Source organism: Sorex fumeus, unplaced genomic scaffold (genome assembly GCF_029834395.1).
Source record: "Sorex fumeus unplaced genomic scaffold, SorFum_2.1 ptg000036l, whole genome shotgun sequence".
Classification (NCBI taxonomy): Eukaryota; Metazoa; Chordata; class Mammalia; order Eulipotyphla; family Soricidae; genus Sorex; species Sorex fumeus.
Genome location: NW_026606093.1, coordinates 12,491,028 through 12,512,566, shown reverse-complemented (window position 1 = coordinate 12,512,566; position 21,539 = coordinate 12,491,028). Strand labels below are relative to the sequence as shown.

Below are 21,539 nucleotides of genomic sequence, written 5' to 3'. Positions count from 1 at the left end.
CCATCTTTCCTTACGTTCTCTGCATCTTTCGAATAGACATTAGTTTATCATGGTATATATATATATATCCCAAATTTATTTAGAGTAGCATAAAGTGGAACTTTTTGCTTGAAGACTATGCATGTTCAGACACTACTATAGAATGCCTAACATTTTAATTTTTGACTTTTTTTAAACTCTTACATATTTATTTATTATTGAATTACCATGAGAACAGTTACAAAGCTTTCAGGTTTAAGTCTCGGTCATACAGTGATTGCACACCCAGCCCTTCACCAGCGCACATGTTCCACTACCAAAAACCCCAGTATACCCCCTATCCCACCCCTCCCCCTGCCTGTATGGCAGATAATTTTCACGTTAGTCTCTCTTTACTTTGATTACATTCAAATTTTCGACAAAAGACCCGCTATTATTATTTGGAATTTTCCTCCAACTATCACACCTCCCAAAAAGGCATCATTAGATAATTTGTTTTCTGTTGCTGAAAATGAAGGGCATATAATGTCGCGGCTGCGCGATTTTTGATTTTTGGTATTTTAGTCATTAAGTCCAGAGGCATTTCTGGCGGAAGTTGCCGGGTTCCCAGATTGGTTTATATGCCTCTGGAATCATGGCCATTCGGGAGCAGAGGAGTATGTTTAACTTCTTAATACCGTATGACATTTTTACAAAGTAGTCACATCATTTTACATTGGAGGAACAAGGTGTTCCTCAGTTCCTCCCCTAAACTTACTGTCCATCATTTTTATTAGTAAAAGAGTGGTACTGTAGCACCGTTCTCCCATTGTTCATTGATTTGCTTGTGCGGGCACCAGTAACGTCTCCATTGTGAGACTAATTTTAGTTCAATTACGGTATTGGTGTTACATTTGTATTCTGCCAGTTTCTTCTCCACTGCACTCTTGTATTCAACCAAAAATTTCTCCATAGCACCAAATTCTCTCATTTCCAAGCTGCGAGCACCTGAGGCATGATGAAGGACGAATCAACCTGCACATTCCCTGACCGGAAGTCACTCTTAAATATTTTTAAGTTGGGGGCTGGAGCAATAGCACAGTGGGCAGGGCATTTGCCTTGCACGTGGCTGACCCAGGTTCAATTCCCTGCATCCCATATGGTCCCCCGAGCAAAATTTATTTGGCTTTCTGTTTTTTTTTTTTATTGTAATTGAAAGTTTAGTCACAGTCACAGTCCTCCCGTTGTTCATCGATTTGCTCGAGCGGGCCCAGTAACATCTCCATCGTGAGACTTACTGTTACTGTATTTGGCATATTGAATACATCACGGGTAGCTTGCCAGGCATTGCCGTGCGGGCGAGATACTCTCGGTAGCTTGCTGGGCTCTCCAAGAGGGGCAGAGGAATTGAACTCGGGTCGGCCATGTTGGCTGCGTGCAAGGCAAACGCCCTACTGCTGTGCTATCGCTCCAGCCCAATTGAAGATTTAATTTATTTTTATTTAGTCACCATGATATTACAAAGTTATTCATGATTGGATTTCAGGCGTATGATGTTTCAACACCGATTCCTTCCCCAGTGTCCACTTCCCTCCACCAATGTCTCCATCCCCCCATTTGCCACCATCCACCAGTCTGCTTCTATGATAGGTGCTTATTTAAAAAGGAGGTAAGGGTCTGCGCTGTGGTCTACAGTGTTGTTGATGCTAGGTTTCCTCCGTAACACCTTCCCACTTTCAGCACCTCCTCCTCCCCCAGCACCCCTTTCTCCTCCTCCTTCCACCCAAGACCTTTCCCCTTCCCTGTCCTATCCCCCAGCCCCTTCAAGTGGCATGTTTCCTATTGAATACATTCTGGTGTTCAATGAGAGCATTGCTTTTGGGTGTTTGTTATTCCCCCATTATGATTTTTTATATGCTGCATATGAGAGACCATTTGGTATGGGTCTCTCTCCCTCTGACAGCTTCACTCAGCAGGATATTGTCCAGGTTCCTCCACAGAGCATCAAATTTTATGACTTTGTTTCTTCTTTAAGGCCAGGTGATATCCATTGTATATATGTACCATAGTTTCTTGATCCAGTCATCTATTTTTGGACACTTGGTTTGTTTCCAGATTTTGGCTATTGTGGATAGCGCTACAAGGATTATTTGGCTTTCTTATATTTATTCTTCTGATTGAGGCCAAATTACATTAAAAAGAAAGTAGTTTGCTGTGCTACCATAAATTTTGATGGGGAAAAGTTGACTTGTATTGTTGAAACAGAAGCAATTAATCTTTTTTTTTTCTTTTTTGCTTTGTGGTCACACTCGGCTATGCGCAGGGGTTACTCCTACTCTTGGCTTTGCACTCAGGAATTATTCCTGGCAGTGCTTGGGGGGACCATGTGGGATTCTGGGAGTCAAACCTGGGTTGGCCTCATGCAAACGCCCTACCCTGTAGTACTACTGCTCCAGCCCCAAAGCAAAGCAGAGAGTATTTAGTTTTTTTCCCTTTTTAATGCCCCTAGTAAAAATGACAGCTAACTTGAGAATTATTGACTCATTTGGCCTACAGCCCCCTTTTCAGAAAAATCATAACCCTCCCCTGAGAATCTACCTTCTTTATGTGAACATAGTGCCTCCCATTTTCACCACTGGGTCACCTACCTGGAGGCAGGTTTTTTGTGTGTGTGTGGGTGTGTGTGTGTGCGCGCGCGCGCGCGCGCTTTTCGGGTCACACCTGGCAAATTACCCCTGGCGGTGCTCAGGGGACCCGAATGAGATGCTGGGAATTGAACCTGGGTCAGCTGCATGCAAGGCAAACGCCCGACCTGTGCTATTGCTCCAGCACCATTGGAGGCAGTATTTTGCGAAACATCATCTGTGTTAATAAATAGTCACAAGTAGTAAATAAATTAATAAAACACTTTGGCTTTGAATTAAATATTTCAGTTTGAATATATATTGAGTTTAAAAAAACATTTAATTTGAAGTATGTAATTTGACAAGGAGAATCAGATTTCATATTCACTCAATTTTTATTTCATAATCATTGGTAATTAAGGTCTGTTCTCGGGGCTGGAGCAATAGCACAGCAGATAGGGCGTTTGCCTTGCACACAGCCAACATGGCCGACCCGGATTTGATTCCCAGCATCCCATATGGTCGCCTGAGCACTGCCAGGAGTAATTCCTGAGTGCCTGAGCCAGGAGTAACCCCTGAGCATCACTGGGTGTGACCCAAAAAGCAAAAAAAAAAACAAAGGTCTGTTCTCTAATTTTCTCCAGTTAGTTGTTCCTCTACCCACTTTTATTGGGTTTTGGAGCCTCACCCAGCAGGCAGTGCTCAGGACTTTCTGGCTCTGTGCTCAGGGAGCATTCCTGGCAGGCTTTGGGGAGTTCATATAGGGTTCTGGAGACCAAACCTGGATCAGCTGCATGCCAGGTTAGCGCCTTTCCGCTCTGTTCCAGTCCCCTATTTTTTTTTTTTAATTTTTTTGTTTTGTTTTGTTTTTTGGGTCTCACCCGGCGATGCTCAGGAATTACTCCTTGCTCTGCACTCAGGAATTACCTGCCAGTGCTTGGGGGACCATATGAGATGCTGGGAATTGAACCCGGGTTGGCCGCGTGCAAGGCAAATGCCTTACCGGCTGTACTATCGCTTCAGCCCCACTGTCCCCTATTTTTAAAGAGAGCATGACATTTATTTTGTCTTTCAGAATTATGAATAAGCTGTATCTATGTTCATAACCTACTAACCATCAGTCATACTAAGGACCTATGCTAAGGCTTTCTTACTCATTTGGATTTTTCTATATATATTTTGATATTCAAGGCAAGGATTTTGAACTACAATTTCTTACTAAATAAAAGCTTCAAGGAATAACTTAAAATTAAAATGGTTTTTAAAAAAATTAATTCATAGTTTAAATTTTATTAATTTTCACATCTAATAGAGCCCAGAGCCAAGAGTAAACCCTGAACACCACAGTCAGGACGAACAGCAGGCAAGGCACCTGCCTTGCACATGGCCATCCCAGGTTTGATTCTCAGCATCCCATATGGTCCCTGGAGACTGCCAGGCATGATGCCTGAGTGCAGAGCCAAGAATAAGTGCTGCACACCACTGGGTATGGCCCCAAGATAAGTTTTGGGGGTGGGCTAGAGCGCTAGTGCAGGAGGTAGGGCACTTGCCTTGCACACAGCTGACAGGTTCCATCCCTGAAATCCCATATGAAATCCCCAGAGCCCCACCAGGAGTGATCTCTGAGCACAGAACCAGGAATAAGCTCTGAGCATAGCCAGGTATGACCCCAAAAGTCACAAAAATTTAATTTAGGGACTTGGGCCAGAGAGATTAGTACAGCAGGTTGCTTGGCTGACCCAGGTTTGATCACTGGCACCCCTGAGCATCTCAAGGAGTGATCCCTGAGCACAGAGCCAGGAGTAAGCCCTGAACATCACACCAAGTCAGAAGTAATCCCTGAGCACTGCTGGGTATGTCCCCCCAAAAATTAGTTTTGGAATCTAGGACTATTTTGAAGCATTTGAAGCTGAAGCATGTTAATTAAAAGGACATGTGGTTAGGGATTCATAATGCACCTTACCTTCTTTCTTTTATCTTTTAAGTAATATATTTTCTTTATTAGGATTATTAGATTTTTTTTTGTTAGTTTTCCTCGTAAGTAAGTTATTTTCCCTCAGCTTATCTCAGTCTTCCATTTCTTATCAAGGTTGATAGTTTCAATTTGGAAAAAAAAGTTAATGAAATAAAAATTAGATTACAAAAGTATTTTTTCTTTCATGAGACTAGAAGTGAGTTTTTACTGTGGTGATGTACAGTTCTTGAAGAAGTTAAATGCTGTTCAGGATAGGCAGGTGAGGAGTATATTTTTTAATTCATACATTATGCCCAAATCAAAATATGTCAGTTTGACATGTATCTTGACTATTTTATGTTTTATATAGATAATTATGCTGTGGATGAAATGTGCACATTATTCTAGTGATTAGATTACTTTTAATAGACAATAATTTGGGAAGATTTTATTGCCTGAATTTTTATTTTTGACTAAAATTTATTTCTCTCATTCCTGAACCAAGCCGATTACATGAGTCTCTAAAAAATAAAATAGCTGTGAAGCACTGCCAACATTGGTTCTATTTTTATAGTGTATATAAAATTGTCAGATAAGTTATTCCACTAAATACAACCTGTTGAGTAGGCGACTCAAGCCTGTCTGTATCTTCATTCTTTTTTTTTAAACTTTTTTATTGAAACACTGAGATAGACCCTTAAAAGTGTTTGTGATTGTATTTCAGTCACACCGTATTCTGTGTATGAAAAAATTTTGGTAATTTTGTTTAAAATCATATTAAGATAACACATTTTCTACATAATTTTTAAATAAAGGGTTGGGGAGGGGTTACATCCAGTGGTGCTCAGGACTTACTCCTGGCTCTGTGCTCAGGGATCACTTCTGGCATGACTTGAAGGATCAAATGAGGTGCCAGGGATCAAATCAGGGTTTACCACATGCAGGGCAAGTGCCTGACCCACTATACTATCTTCCGGCCCATTAAATAAGAATTTTTAAGACCACAGAACTGAAGAATGAAATGAGTCAGTTACACTCGGAGAGTAGGATTAAAATTTTTTAGTTTTCTAAATGCAGGATAAAGGGGTAAATATTCATCGGGGCCTTAAAAATAGGTCATTTCAAACCATTTTGTAAAACCTACATGCAAAACTTTTATTTAATAGATTATCATATTATGAATAATTACATTTTTTTAGTACTAATTGATGATATCTTTAAACCTTGTGTGTTTTGAAGGTTGGGGTTGTGTCTAGGTGATAGAGCATTTGTCTGGTATATACAGGGTCCTGAGTTCAGTCCTTGGCACAGCAAAAATTAAAAGTTAGCATAAATAAAACATTTCTTCCCCTAAACCATGGGTGCTTTAAATATACATTAACAAATGATGTTGAAGGTACACTTAATGTTTTAAAAATCTGTTTTGATTTCTTAGTTATTGTTGAAGTATATGCTCTGACAATTTCATAAAGAATAACTTTCTTTTTCTCCTTTGAAATGCATTGCTAAATTGTCTTTTTTTGTTTGTTTGTTTTGTTTTTGTTTTTGGGTCGCACCCAGCCATACACAGGGGTTACTCCTGGCTTTGCACTCAGGAATTACCCCTGGTGGTGCTCAGGGGACCATATGGGATGCTGGGAATCGGACCCAGGTCAGCCGCGTGCAAGGCAAACACTCTACTTGCTGTGCTATCACTCCAGCCCCTACTAAATTGTCTTAAAGTAGAAATGGATATCATGGCTCAGTGGCCATAGCAAAAATAACGTCTTCATATAAGTAGCTTGTTTTCTGAATTGTTTTCCTTTACTAGAGGGAGAGCTTGATGTTAAGGTATTTTTCTGAGAGCTGAGCATGAGCCAAAGAAAATCTATTAATTTCGAGAAGAATGCTTTAGGAAATATATGTACAGAATAGGTTATATTCCACTATTTCACGGTGGCTTTCTGACTATAATTGTTACTGTTTTTGTGTGTTTTTTCTTTTTGCTTTTATAATAGCAGTAGATCTCTTTCTTCAAGTGAAACCTTACACAAGTCCGCAACAATTATTAAGGAAGAAAAGAACAAGTATAACTTTTAATCAGAATTCCATTCTTTGGAAATGCATCAAAATGAAATGACTCATATTAAAATTTGGGGTTATCTTTCTTTCTTTTTTTTTCTTTTTTACCACACCCTGCAGTGTTCAGAGCTTATTACTGGCTCTTCCCTCAGGGATCACTCCTGGCTGGCTCGGGGGACCATGTAGTATGCTGGGAATTGAACCCGGGTAAGCTGCTGTACCAGGGGTTAAGCTGCTTGCCTTGCATGCAGACAACCCGGACTCTGTCAATCCTGGCACCACATATGGTTGGCTCCTCAGTACCAAAGGATTAAGCATTCAGTGCCATGGGGTATTACAAAATACAAACAACAGCAAAACTTGGGGGTCTGGTTATATAGAGGGTTAAGATACTTGTCTTGCATTCTGCTGAATCTGGTTTGAATTTCCAGCACCAAGCACTGCCAGGTATGACCCCCCAAATGAAATCATCTTGAAATTTTGTGCAGTAAATGCTGAATGTGATAATCATATAAATTTTATTCAGTTCTCTGAACTAGAATTGCTCCTTGTAATATGTTATTTTTAGAAGTGGAGGCTGGGGCCAGAGTGAAAGAACAGTAGGTAAGAGGTTTGCCTTGCACACTGCCTACCCAGGTTTGATCCCTGGAACCACGTTTGGCCCCCTAAACACTGCCCAGTGGGGCCCTGCACAGAGCCAGAAGCGAGCCTGTGCATCTCTGGATGTGGCCCAAAACAAATTTTAAGTGTAGAAGCTGGGGAAGTGGGTCTGTAGGAGAGTGCCATACATAACAATAGCAATGATGATAAAAGAGTACCATAATAATAATTATAAAATATGGGGGCGTCTTATAGTTTCTTACAGCAAAACTTAAATTCAGGGTTTCTGTAGGGAAAATGACAAATCCCTAAAACCTGGAAAAGCTGAGCTGTCTTCTACCTGTTTGAACCAACTCAATTTAGTATAGTGACAATTTCTAGTAAAGATATGGTAAAATCAAGGCCTACTTACAAGAAAGGAGACATCACTTTAGCAGAGTAATGAAAAAAAAAAATCTGTATTTTGGCTGCTTCCTAAATGATTCAAGAGGTTTGTGAAACTGTTACATATGTGGTGCTGAAGCAATAGAACAACAGATAGGGTGTTTGCCTTGCATACAGCCAACCTGGGTTTGATTCCCAGCATTCCATATGGTTCCCCGAGCACTGACAGGAGTAATTCCTGAGCGCAGAGCTAGGAGTAACCCCAGGAGTGGCCCCAAAACAAAAACAGAAAACTGTTTTACATGATGATTGTCTATACACAGTCAGACTCACCTGTGTTTGTGTATATGCATATCTTCCTATTTGCCAATGCCCAAAGGGGCAGATATTAGCTTTTTCCTCCCCACTGGGAAATATTTCAGATTTCATTACTATCTTGTTTTTTTGTTGTTTATTTTGTTTTTTTGGTTTGGGGCCACACCCAGCAATGCTCAAGGGTTACTCTTGACTCTGCACTCAGGAATCACTTCTGGTAGGGCTTGGGGGAACATATGGGATGCCTGGTATCAAACCCAGGTCAGTTGTGTGCAAGTCAAGCTCACTACCTGCTTTGCTATCGCTCCGTCACTCCAGACTCATTACTATCTTGTTGTTTTTTTAAAAGATTATTGTTATTTGTTAATAATTAACAATTTTAATTGATTAATAAATGTTAATTAATTTTAAGATTAATGTTACTTTAAATTAATAGATAATTAGCATTATCATTTAATGTTAATTGTTATTTGTTAGTTAATAGACTGGAGCAATAGCACAGCGGTAGGGTTAGTTTGCCTTGCAAGCGGCCAGCCCGGCCAAGCCAGGTTCAGTTCCTCTGCCCCTCTCAGAGAGCCCAGCAAGCTACTGAGAGTATCTCGCCCTCATGGCAAAGCCTGGCAAGCTACCTGTGAGTATTCGATATGCCAAACACAGTAACAACAAGTCTCAAAATGTTACTGGGCCAGCTCAAGCAAATTGATAAACAATGGAAGGACAGTGCTACAGGTTATATAGAATCTTCCCTCTACTCCAGTTGACTTAATACAGCTTGTTACTCGTTATATAAATTAATTTCTATTCAAAATTAATAGCATTGACAGGTAAACTTATTTGTTTTTTAATACATAAGATAAAGGTAAGGTAAAGGCCCTCCCGTTGTTCATCGATTTGCTCAAGCGGGCCCAGTAACGTCTCCATTGGAGACTTTATTGTTACCGTGTTTGGCATATCGAATACGCCATGGGGAGCTTGCCAGGCTCTGCTGTGCGGGCGAGATACTCTCGGTAGCTTGTCGGGCTCTCCGAGAGGGGCGGAGGAATCGAACTCGGGTCGGCCACGTTGGCTGCGTGCAAGGCAAACACCCTACCGCTGTGCATCGCTCCAAATCCAGATATGTAATTAAGGAAGACCCAAAATATTTTAGAATATGAATTATAACTTATACTTAAAATTTAGTACATGTATATGCATTATTTAGAGAAGGCCGCCTCAAAGTGCTAAGGAACTATTCTTGGCTCTATGCTGGGGATTGTTTCTGGTGGTGCTCAGGCAGCCGTGTGATGTTGGGGGTCAGAGGTGAGCCTCATGCAAGGCAGAACCTTTACCCTATTATTTTCCTAGCCTATGTATAAGGATTGAATGTCTCCAAAAGGATCTTTAAGAAACTACTCTGGAGGGCCAGAACAGTAGTACTGTGAATGGACATCGCCATTCAGTAGTACAGTTGCACATCACCAACCTGGGTTTGATCCCTAGCAACACACAAGAATTCCCACGCACTGCCAGGAGTGACCCCTAGTGCAGAAGTAGGCCTAAGCCCTGACGGAAGGAAGGGACGGAAGGAGGGAACAGGAAAGGGGAATGGAGGAAGTTTTAGAGAAGGCCTCTAGGTAGCAGAAGTGGAGGGGGAGGGAAGTGGAGAATCTACTTTCCATATCCATATCCTTTTTTTCTTTTCTTTTTTCCTGAAGTGCCAGGAATTGATGAAATCAGGGCCTCAGTACATGTAAGGCCATTACTTTGTTACTGTACCTCCGTGTGTGTGTGTGTGTGTGTGTGTGTGTGTGTGTGTGTGTGTGTGTGCGCGCGCGTGTGCGCGCGTGCACGCACACGAATGCTGGTACAAATTACTATTTAACATAATTTGGTGTACTACAGGAGATACTACTTACCTTGCACATAACTGACCCCAGTGTCTTCCCCTGCAGTGCATGTGTTTCCTCAGCACTGTTGGCTATAGCTCAGATCCCTCCCTGAAATAAAATAAAACATTATTAATAGGAGGGAATACTGTGCCATAGAATCTTAGGAACTGGTCTAAGCCTTTCCTTCCTGTAGTTGATCTAGAAATGCCCAAATGCTTTCTATAAGATTATGTTATTTATTTTAGCTTGATTTTTCATTTTATTATATTAGTAGTTGTCAGTTGGTCAGCATATCATAATGTGTGTTATCTTGATAAAATCTCTGCTGTTCATTTTCATATTCTGCCTATCCACTATTGATGCTTGAATAAAACAAATTCATTAACTGTGACATGATGTAGACCGAAATTAGTGCGTCTTTATTTTTTAAAGGGAAAGGGGTTTTTTTTGTTTTTTTTTTTCTCCCAATGATAAACCCATTTATCATTAAATAAATGATAAATGGGTTTAGAATTTTACTTTCTTCTATCCGAAAGACACATTGGGGACCAGAGAGATAGGGGGTTGGGTGCTTGCCAATCCAGGGTCTATCCCCTGCATCCCATATGGTCCCCCAAGCACAGCCAGGAATAATTCCTGAGTGCAGAGCCAGGAATAACCCCTGAGCAGCACCGAGTGTGTTCCCACTCCCCACCACTCCCCTCCAAAAAAAAAAAAGAAAAGAAACATTGGTAAGGGGCTGGAGAGATAGCATAGCGGGTAGGGTGTTTGCCTTGCACGTGGCCGACCCGGTTTCGATTCCCAGCATCCCATATAGTCCCCTAAACACCACCGGGAGTAATTCCTGATTGCAGAGCCAGGAGTAACCCCTGTGCATTGCCAGGTGTGACCCAAAAAAGCAAACAAAAAAAAAGAAAGAAACATTGGTAAATTTATCATTTGTTAATCGTTTTACAGACCCTGGCCTCATGTCCTATTGATCGAAAACCTTTTCAAGCAGTATTTAAATTCAATGCATTGGAAGGTTGCGTTAAGGTAAGATTTAGATTTTATTTTGTAACATAAATTGTGTAAACTTATTTGAGACCTTTAATTCTTAGATTGCTGGTTTGAGTATTTTTAAATTGTTCAATTTAAGGCTTAATATGTAGTTATCATTCCTTCACATTACAAGCACAGGCTTTTCTACAAATACACAGAAATTCTTAACCTTCTTTTTCATCACACCCTAAAAATGGCATACTCATGGTAGTTCCCATATGATTTTCTACGAAATGATAAGAATTCCAATGATCTAAAAGAAGTTTCATTTGGGCTGGAAAGATTGTACGTTGGATAAGGTGTTTGACTTACGTGGAGCCAACCCAAATTCAGTCCCCTGCACCGCATATGTTCCCCCGAGCATTGCCAAGTGCCACCTTTGCAGAGAGTGTAAAGTAAGCCCTGGGCACAGGTGCCCCCCCAAAATTTTTTTTAATGTTTTTAAAAGAAAAGAAGTAGTAGTAGTAATACCACATTCACATTAACTTTTAACTATGGAATATGAAAATTCTTTGTACAGGCTCCTGTGATGCTCCTGCAGGGTGGACCTAATGGTTCAATGCTAAGTGTGGATGTCATGCTTAATATAAATATGACTTTCATGAGATGCACAAACATTGCTGCTACTTACAGTGTTGTATGTGCCTGAATATGATTTTTTATTGTGGTTTTTTTTTACTTATTTTCAAATAAAAAAGATAGGAACATATTTCTGCATTAATAAGTAAAAGATGTAAAGGAAATAGGGGAGTAAAAGTTATGATTTATGAGAATGATTTTGTGAAGTATGACTAACAAGGCATGTATGTATATGTATATATATGTGCAAGAATCCTGAGTATATATATATATATACATATATATATACACACACACATATACATAGATAATGCCAGTGATGAGGAAACCAAACTTGTAGCATTACAAATTTGTGATAGCTTGGTTGCTGTCTCTGAGTAGAAAGAAGTGTGGTAGCAATGAACAAATGTTTAAGCAAATAATAAAATATTCTCTGCAGATACTGGTTTATATGTATTTGATATATTTGTACCAGATGAGTCTAAATGACAATTCAAATAAAATGGCTTATTGTAAAATATGATTTTTCTTATAATTGTATAACTGGACATCTAGTCATCTGAATATATCTTTGAGAAAAGATGTAATCAGAACATATATAGAGTATGGTTTCTAAATACTGTTTTCTTTTTCCAGAATATATATGTGTATAAATAAATATATGTGTGTATATATGTATATAGACATACACACATACATAAAATGTTCTAAAGATTATTCAGAATGAACTTGCTTCCAACCATATTTTTCTATAAAAATTTGTTCTGTTGCTTGAAATAAATATCTATTTAATAGCTGTGTTTTATTTGGTAAGGTATATTTTTATATTTGGTATCATCATAGTCTGTGTTTCTATTTATCTTTTATTTCATTGACTCTTTACTTACTGGCCTGTTCTTTTTACAACTAGAGTGAGACATCAATACTTGCTAACTTTACTCAATTACTTTTTAACTCCCACTTAACATTCACATTTATAATTTACTGAAATTGTCCTCACTAAAACTCTGATGACCTTAAAGGCAAGGCCCAGAATAAACTGAATTGAATATTTTCTGCATGTAAAGTTGCAATGTCATTTATTTATTTTGATGTCGGTATATCCTTCACTTAAGAGTATGCGTGTGTATATATATATATATTTTTTTAATGTATGCTTTACTTACACAATTTTCACAATCTCCTTTGCTATCTCACTACCCTTTGTACTTTTATTAAATTACATTGGGGTTCCTCATAGGATTTTCTTTTCAGCACAATAAGTGTGCTTCTTTTTTTCTTTTTTTTGTTTCCTTTTGGGTACACTTAGGCATTACTCCTGATGTTTCTTGGGGGATCGTATGGGATGCAAAGGATCAAACCTGAGTCAGCCATGTACAAAGCAAACGCAGTACCCACTGTAGTATTGCTTTGATCCACACTAGCTGTACTTTCTCCCTAAATCTTCACAAGTATTTCAGTAACTTTAAGTTTACTATCTAGGTGGTACTTATAGCTTCTAAAATTTCTCTAGGGTTTATTTAGGACATGTCTTCTTCCCTTAGGTCCAGATTTTTTTTTTTTTACTTGTTGCACATTTTCATCCATGAATACTAAGGAATTTTAGCATTAAAAATATTTTTTTTTTCAATGGGACTGGAGCGCTAGTGCAGTGGGTAAGGTGCTTCCCTTGCACACAGCTGACCCAGGTTCTATCCCTAGCATCCTATTTGGACTCCGGTGCACCACCAGGAGTATTTCCGGAGTGTAGAGCCAGGAATAAGTCCTGAACACTGCTGGGTGTGGCCCAGAAACCAAAAAAGAACTAAATAAATTCAAAGGTTATTCCTTCTTGTAAAGGTAAAGGCCCTCCCATTGTTCGTCGATTTGCTCGAGCTGGCCCAGTAACGTCTCCTTCGTGAGACCTGTTGTTACTGTGTTTGGCATATCGAGTACGTCATGGGGAGCTTGCCAGGCTCTGCCGTGCAGGCGAGATACTCTCGGTAGCCTGCCGGGCTCCCCGAGAGGGGCGGAGGAATCGAACTCGGGTCGGCCATGTTGGCTGCGTGCAAGGCAAACGCCCTACCGCTGTGCTATCGCTCCAGCCCTTCTTATTCCCTCCCCCATACAAATGAAAAACATCTGGGAGTTTTCCTATTTTTTTACTTTGTCTCTCATCATTATGCTTGTGCACAAATTTTAAAATACTGTTCTCTTAGTGCGTCTAGGTAGACTCATGCCACATCTCATTTGGTAGATATTGGCAGCTGTAGTTGGATATTTATTGTAACCAGATTAAGAGTGAAAAAAAGAGTGGATGAGATGGTACAGATAGTATGGTGTCTCACATGACAACTTGAATTCAATCCACATATAGTTGTTCCCCCCGCACGGCAGAGCCTGGCAAGCTCCCCGTGACGTATTCGATATGCCAAACACAGTAACAACAAAGTCTCCAATGGAGACGTTACTGGGCCCGCTCGAGCAAATCGATGATCAACGGGAGGAACTTAGATGAGATGAGATAGTTGTTCCCAGCACCACCAGGAGTGATCCCTGAGCACAGAGCCAGAAATAAGCAGTGAGCACTTGAAATATGGTTTGATTACAGGAGACTGGGGTGGGGGGAGTGGGGAGAGGAAAAGAACAGCAGGTAAGACACTTACCTTGCACACAGCTGGTATGTGTTCAGTCCCCAGCACCACATCGTCTCCAGAGCACCAGCAGGAGTGATCTCTGAGCACACAAAATGAAAAAAAAGAGATCATCTTAATTGCTTCCTTTAAATTCCATTTGTTCTCTGATTCCCGTGAAATTACTTTTCTTGCCCAACACTTTTTGTAGTTTGGTCCTGATACGTTACATCAATTGCATATCCTGTTAATTTTTTTCGCCATCTATGTTGGCCTCTCACTTTTCTAATAACTGTTCTTTCCACTATCTAGAATATATTTTCCTTAGACAGAGTCCTGGGCTGGAGCTATAGCACAGCGGGTAAGGCATTTGCCTTGCACACAGCCAACATGGCCGACCCGAGATTGATTAATCCATCCCTCTCGGAGAGCCCGGCAAGCTACCGAGAGTATCTCGGCCACACGGCAAAGCCTTGCAAGCTACCTGTGTCGTGATCGATATACCAAACACACTAACAAGTGTCACACTGGGCCCGCGCGAGCAATTCAATAAACAACAAGAGGACAGTGACAGTGACAGAGTCCTACACATTTAAGACCAACTGGTAAATCATCTACTCATTAAAAGTAGATGGTTTTAATCTATTTTAAACCCATCTGGCAATCTGAGGTAAAGTTCATTTGATAACATGTATACAAAAATTATTGCTTCTCTCTCATGATTTTATACATCTAGCCCACAGGCCACGTAAGGCCAGTGAAATCAAGTGGTCTATCTCTGGTACATGACAGGACAGACACATGTCCTTCTCTGTGGCTGCCTGTGATCTGTCTGTTGTATGCAGCCTGCAAATAATACTATAAATATCCAAATAGCCCATGGTAGAAGAGTTTCCATTTCCTGCTTTGAGCTATCCCACTTACTAAGCTTATGGTTTACAAACATTTAATCAGTGAGCAACTGTATTTTGACTATACTTTCATTCAGGCAGTTTCTTTTTTTGTTGCATTGATTTCTTTATTATTTGCTTATAAGGGAGTCTAAGTAGGTTTATCATTTGTGGTTCTGGATTCTCACTCATAAGTAGGTAATTTTGCTTTTCTCACAGGTTCAAGTAAAAAAACAGTTGAGAGAAACAAAAGACAAGAAAAATGAAAACTCTTTTAAGAAACAGCTTTCCTGTCCTGAAAATTCTAGAAGCTGTATGAGGTTAGTGATGAGCTTTAAAAGTAGAATTCAAATATGAACCAGATGTGGAATTAATTTTTTTTCAAAGTACAAATTTGATAATGTAATGGAAAGACTAGTTGAAATCATAATATAACTTCAGCTTAATGATAAATTTGAGTTTTTCACCCTTGTTTGCTTTAGATGTTTTTGTAAGATTAAAATATTAGCACTTTAAAATTTCTATAAAAATTTCTAAATGTTTATTTTTATACTAATATACCAATTATAAGTGCAAGCCATATGAATTATTAGTATTAAGTATTAATATTTAAGAATAGTTTTCTAATAAATCTTTTGGAGGGGTCACACTTAGTGCTGCTCAGGGTCTGTGCTCAAGAATGACCCCTTGGGGCTGGAGCCATAGCACAATGGGTAAGGCGTTTGCCTTGCACGCAACCGACCCAGGTTCAAAAATTAGGGGCTGGAGGTACAGCGGGTAGTGCATTTGTCTTGCACGTGGCCAACCTGGGTTTGATTCCTGGCATCCTATATGGTCCTCCAAGTACTGCCAGGAGTAACCCCTGAGCATCGCCAGGTGTGACCCAGAAGCCAAAATACAATAACAAAAAATTAGGAACTGGAATGATAGTGCTGTGTGGGAGGTCACTTGCCTTGCATGTGGCTGTCCCGGCTATCTCTGTATGTCCCCTGAGCCCTACCTAGAGTGATCCTTGAGTGTAGAGACAGGAGTAAGCTCTGAGCACACAGGTGGGTGTCACCCCAAAACCAGAAAATGACAGCAGTGGCAGCAAATAATACTTCGGGCCAGAGTCCTAGTACAACAGGTAAGGCTCTTGCTTGCCTTGAACGCAGTTGACATAGGCTCAATCCTGTCGCTACTTATTTTTCCTTGAGCACTTCCAGGTGTGGCTCCAAAACCAAAAAACTAATACATAAATAGATGAAGTGAAACTCAGGCCCATTATGTATGAAATAGTATTTAGAACTTCCCAGTAAGCTAGGTACTACTTTATTTCCTTACTCCCTGCCCTGCTTTGGAGTTGCTCCTGGTGATGTTCAGGGAGCTATGAGGTACAAGAGCTAGAACTTTGAGCCTCTCACATGCAGAACATTTGCTCAGTGTGCTGAGCTGTTTCTCCTCTTCTAGAACTTGCGTGTTTAAATAATTTTGTCAGATTCTTAACTCAGTTTATGATTTATTATTCTTTCTCATCAGATAACAGTATCTGGAAAAGCAAGTTTTGTTAACAAAAACAGTTGACTATAGGGGCTGGAGCTGTAGTACAGCAGATAGGGCATTTGCCTTGCATACGGCCGACCCGGGTTTGTTTCCCAGCATCACATATGGTCCCCCAAGCACCGCCAGGAGTAATTCCTGAGTACAGAGCCAGGAGTAACCCCTGTGCATCGCCAAGTGTGACCCAAAAAGCAAAAACAAAACCAAAAAAAAAAAGTGGACTTTAGTCCCTGAAATTTATTGAATTATGTCATTAATTTATAGCACTATAGCACTTTTAGATTTTTTAATTTTTGTACTTTAAGGACTTCTTTGAGAATCTAAAGCAATAAGATTGCTTCTGCCAGAAAAATATATCAAAACATTCTTAATAAGAACTTTGTGAGCCAGAGAGATAACAGGATGTTAAGGCTTGCTTTATACACAGCATACTCCAGTTGTATCTCTGATACCACATAGGATACCTTGAGCACTGCTAGAAGGGATAGATACCTGAATAGAGAGTCATGAGTAAGACCTGAGCAGCACCAGCTGTGACCTGTAAAAATAAATAGATGAAAAATAAATTTTATAAGATTTTAAGAAATTCACAGAACACCTACTCCAGAAATTATTTTATAAGTGCATTAGGTTGGATTTTATTTACATTTTCTTTTAACTACATCAGTTAGTTTCATATTCTTCTGTGATGTTTATGTCCTACCTTTTCTGGAGCCAGGAATGTGGTTGTAGTGATAAAGGACTTATTTTACGTGTACAAGGCCCTGATTAAGTCCCTAGCACTGGAGTACCCTGAGGATAGTCAGGTGTAGTTTTCCCCAACCCTCAAGAAAAATACATTTTGTACTTTCATTCTTGATATGGCATGGTGACAGTGCTTTAGATATGCATTTTTGTGCTTTTTCAAAATTACTCTAGTTTTGCATACTTTGCTAAGAATGTAATATTCATTACTATAAAAGGGTGTTACAGTGAGTCTAATACAGCTGAGGATACTTGCCTGGATGCTTTTTCTCAGGGATTTGTGGTTAAAAAATAACAGCTGATTCAATTAAAAAAATACAAATTTTAAAAAACAAAGTAGTAACAGGTGCAGAAGGCCAGAGCAATAGCACTTGTTTTGCATGCAGCTGACCCAGGTTTGTTCCTCAATATCTCATATAGACTCCCAAGTCCACCCTAAATAATTCTTGAGTGCAGAGCCAGGAGTAACCCCTGAGCATTGCTGTGTGTGACCCAAAAGAAAAAGAAATAGCAGGTGTGGGACTGGAGCGGTAGTGTAGCAGGGAGAATGATTGCCTTGCATGAGGCCTACCCAGGTCTGTGCTGTATGTAGGGTTCCCCAAGCCTTGCCATGAATGATACCTGAGCGTAGAGCCAGGAGTAATGGCTGAGCACTTCCTGGTGTGGTGGGCCTTGGGAAAGAGGGAGAGATAGAAAAGAACAGGTGCAAAATAATAACATTTACTCCTGGGCACTGCTGGGTATGAGAGGAAAGGGAGGGAGGGAGAGAGAGAGGGAGAGAGAGGAGGAAGGAAAGTGGAGGGAGGAGTGAGAAAGGGAAAGAAGAAAGGAAGAACATTTTTGGCCCACAAGATTATCCCTTTGATGACTGCCAAGTATGGAAACTATTAGGCATTAGATTTGGAGTACATTCGTTTTGGAGTTCTGAGAATATTTTTCAGGATTCTTAGCATTCAGTCTTCTGTATACTTCATATATCTAGTCTCTCTCTCCTACTCTCAAAGGATATCCATTTAGTGTTGCCATTCCCTTCTGAAAATGCCATGGTTTACAAATTCGTTTGATAATTTGTTGCAGGCATTCATTCCAACAGCAGTCCCACCAGCAGTCACTTTCCCCCTCTCCATTTTCCCAACTACCCCTCAAACCTGTCTCATAGCAGACCCACAGTAATTTATTTTATATTACTTGTGATCACTAACTGGTTAATGGAATGATTAAAAATATTTCCATAGAAGAAAATTGTGAGAGTTGTTGTATCTTACTGTGGAACATTAAGTCCTTGTCTGAGGGTTTACTAAGCTATAACTGCAAGCTAAGTCTTCGGTGTTAATGTTGGGTTAGTAAAGATTGATTAACTTCCATGTTGCATTCCATCTAATCCAGTGCACTGCCACTGGGATGTCAGCGCGGACATGCTCCAGAAAATCCAGAATATTTCATGGCAGTCTCTGAGGCTAAGGTGGTCAAGTCCAAGAGTTTAACTGGAGGCATGGCGGCAGATTTGGGGTGTGGGGACAGCTGCTGGGCTTTGATGGGACAGAAGCTAGCTAGCCTGCCCGTTCTTGAAATGGCCCTGGAGGTCTCAGCTGAACTACTGGTGGTATCCGTGGCTAGTTGATCTCTTTTGAAATTTATTTATGAGTCTGAAACAGAACCAGAAGGTGGATAAGCTTATATGGTGGTGAAGATGGTTCAATGACACTTTTTATTTTTTGCTTTATATCTGACCCTGCCCTCAGGAATTACTCCTGGCGGTGTTTAAGGGACCATATGGGATTCTGGGGATCAAACCCGGGTTGGAGAACCAACCCAGATCCGCCTTGTGCAAGGCAAATGCCCTACCCGCTGTACTATCACTCCGGTCCCTATGACACTCCTTTTTTAAAAAAAATGTTTACCAGTTCCAGAGGCAGGAGCTGGCACTATTTTTTGTCTTGTTAGTCAACCTCCATTTTATGTTTTGGGGATTGGGGAGTTGCAACTAATGCTCTCTTGGCTTAAATTTAAATCTATATATGTTGTAAATTTTACTTTGTTGAGCAGTGAATTATATATATATATAAGTGAGAAAAATAGCAATTATAACAAAATTATTTCTCATCTTTGTTTCTGTGTACAGGAAAAAAGTCCTAAGAATGGATTTACTAAGTGCAAGATTTTATGACTTGAAGATGATACATAGTAAGTGACTTTGTACCTTTTTTTTTTTTTAATACTTGTATCAAAATTCTACTTGGTAACAGTTTGGAAACTAGCCATATATATATAGTCATCCATAGACCCTTTTGGATTTACCTTATAAGTCCTACTTTAACTGCCTTCATAGACTCATTAACGCTGTTTCCTCTGCTTTTTGTCTTGTGCTTAGCTTGACAAAAGCTAAGAGGAAAGTGGAGGCTGGAGAGGAGAATGCAGTGAGAACAGAAACAGGAGAAAAGAGGGTTTTTAGTTACTTGGTGGTGAACAACCTACACGGTGTTCTTAGTTCATACATTTTTACAGAAATCCTTAGGTTAGGTGACATACATACCTGTGTGCCAGTAGCTTTAGTAGCAAGGGAAGGAAGTCTGTGAGAATGAAACATTCATTTGCAGCTCACAGAGGAAATTGTTGTTTGGCTTATTTGCACAGTTCTAACTTGAAACTTCGGAAATGAAGCACCTTTTGCATATTTATGATATATGTGAGCAATTAAATATTCCTATATTTTGTTCTTGTTTAGTACATGGTTTTCTGATACAGGAAAGATTTTCAGCAGAGACTATGGAAATTGGCATTGTATTGTTTTATGATTCCTTTTTGGAATTCAGATTGTTTATTATATTCCCCAAAAGTGAAATAGCTCACTTCTGTGAGCTATTTGTAAGTAAGGTACTGATCACTTTTTATAGCTGGATTACATTAATTTCTGTTTCTAGATAGAATAATGAGGTCATTGTTTTTAGAAGTAAATCTTTCATCAGCTTCATTTTTGGTACAGTAGCACTGTAGCACTGTCCTCCCATTGTTTGTCATTTTGCTCGAGTGGGCCCAGTAACGTATGAACATCAATTTTGGTGGTTATTGTTTTGCGGCTGGAGTGATGAGCCCAGTAGACTGTGTGATTTGTGTGCAAGTGACCTGACTTTGACCCCTGATCATCCAGCCAGGAGCAGCTCCATTGCGCGTTGCCCAAAACCCCAAAAAATAAAGTGAAACTGTATTAAAGGGAAAAATAAAAGTTAAGATAAATAATAGTTAAATAAGCTTTTAATCTAAAGAACTTAAAAAAAATTTTGTTTTCCTGTGTCTTTGCTCTAGATTAGTGTGTGCATATGTATGTTGGTGTATTTTTCCCTCTGTCAGCCCTTTGCTTGGTAACTTCAGTATTTCATATTGCTGGGGGAAATTTAAAAGATGCTGTAGATTTTTCTCTAGTTTATCCACTCATTGTTACTAGTTTTAACACTTTGTCCTTTTCTTTAAATATGTATTTCTGGCACATATGCTGCTTAAGCCCATGTGTGCTTACGTCCACGTGGCTGAGCACATGTGGTGTCCAAGCACATGTGTCGCCCGCATCTCCCCTCTTGAGATGTGTACTTCCATTCTTTTGTGTCTAACTTTACTTTCTCTTTCTCTCTCTCTCTCTCTCTCTCTCTCTCTCTCTCTCTCTCTCTCTCTCTCTCTCACACACACACACACACACACACACCTAAAAATCCTCCAAATAAAATCTATTTGTTTCAAAAAAAAATATGTATTTCTTGCCTAGGCTTAGGTTTAGAAAAACAAACATAGTCAGGTCTTGATTCAGTAGTGCATAATGAAGAACATTTTTAAGACTACATGTTTTACCCTATTTGAGTTTATTATTGAGAATATGAAATATTAAGTGTTTAATGGAAATATTCACCAATTTAATACTGAGTGGCTCATTTAAAAGTTCTTTAAAATAGGAAACTAGGAGATGGAGCAGTAGTGCAATGGATAGGTTGATGCTTTGCATGCAGCAGACATGGGTTCAATCCCTGGCACCCTATGTTATCCCACAAACCCCACCAGTGGCGATCCATGCAGAGCCAGGAGTAAGCACAGCCAGGTATGTCCCAAAAACAAATTGGGGAGGAAATAATAAAATGAAACATGAGCTAGTGGAAAAAACTAAAATAAATAAAAAACAGTTCCTGCCATAAGCTTAACTTTGTTCTGCTGTGCAATGTCCACGTAAATTTAAGGTGCGTCCATGTCATTTGTTTGACTTATGATAGGCAGAAATAATTCTTAGGCTGTTAAGCCCGGGATTCTGGGTTCCCAAGCAGCGAGACAGAGACACAAACTCTATAATGCAAAAGCAATAAGAGTTTTATTCCAGTATACTGGGGTCA

At 39.8% G+C, this 21,539-nt stretch overlaps 1 protein-coding gene across 1 annotated transcript in view; it reads left to right on the top strand.

Annotated features, from left to right (window-relative positions):
• The window catches only part of SCAF11 (SR-related CTD associated factor 11), a 90,507-nt gene that overhangs the window by 46,437 nt on the left and 22,531 nt on the right, over positions 1-21,539 (top strand). The window contains exons 4-6 of the mRNA XM_056117796.1: positions 10,722-10,799; positions 15,106-15,206; positions 19,292-19,353. Of these exons, the coding sequence (XP_055973771.1) occupies positions 10,722-10,799; positions 15,106-15,206; positions 19,292-19,353 (241 nt within the window). The remainder of the gene's footprint in view (positions 1-10,721; positions 10,800-15,105; positions 15,207-19,291; positions 19,354-21,539) is intronic.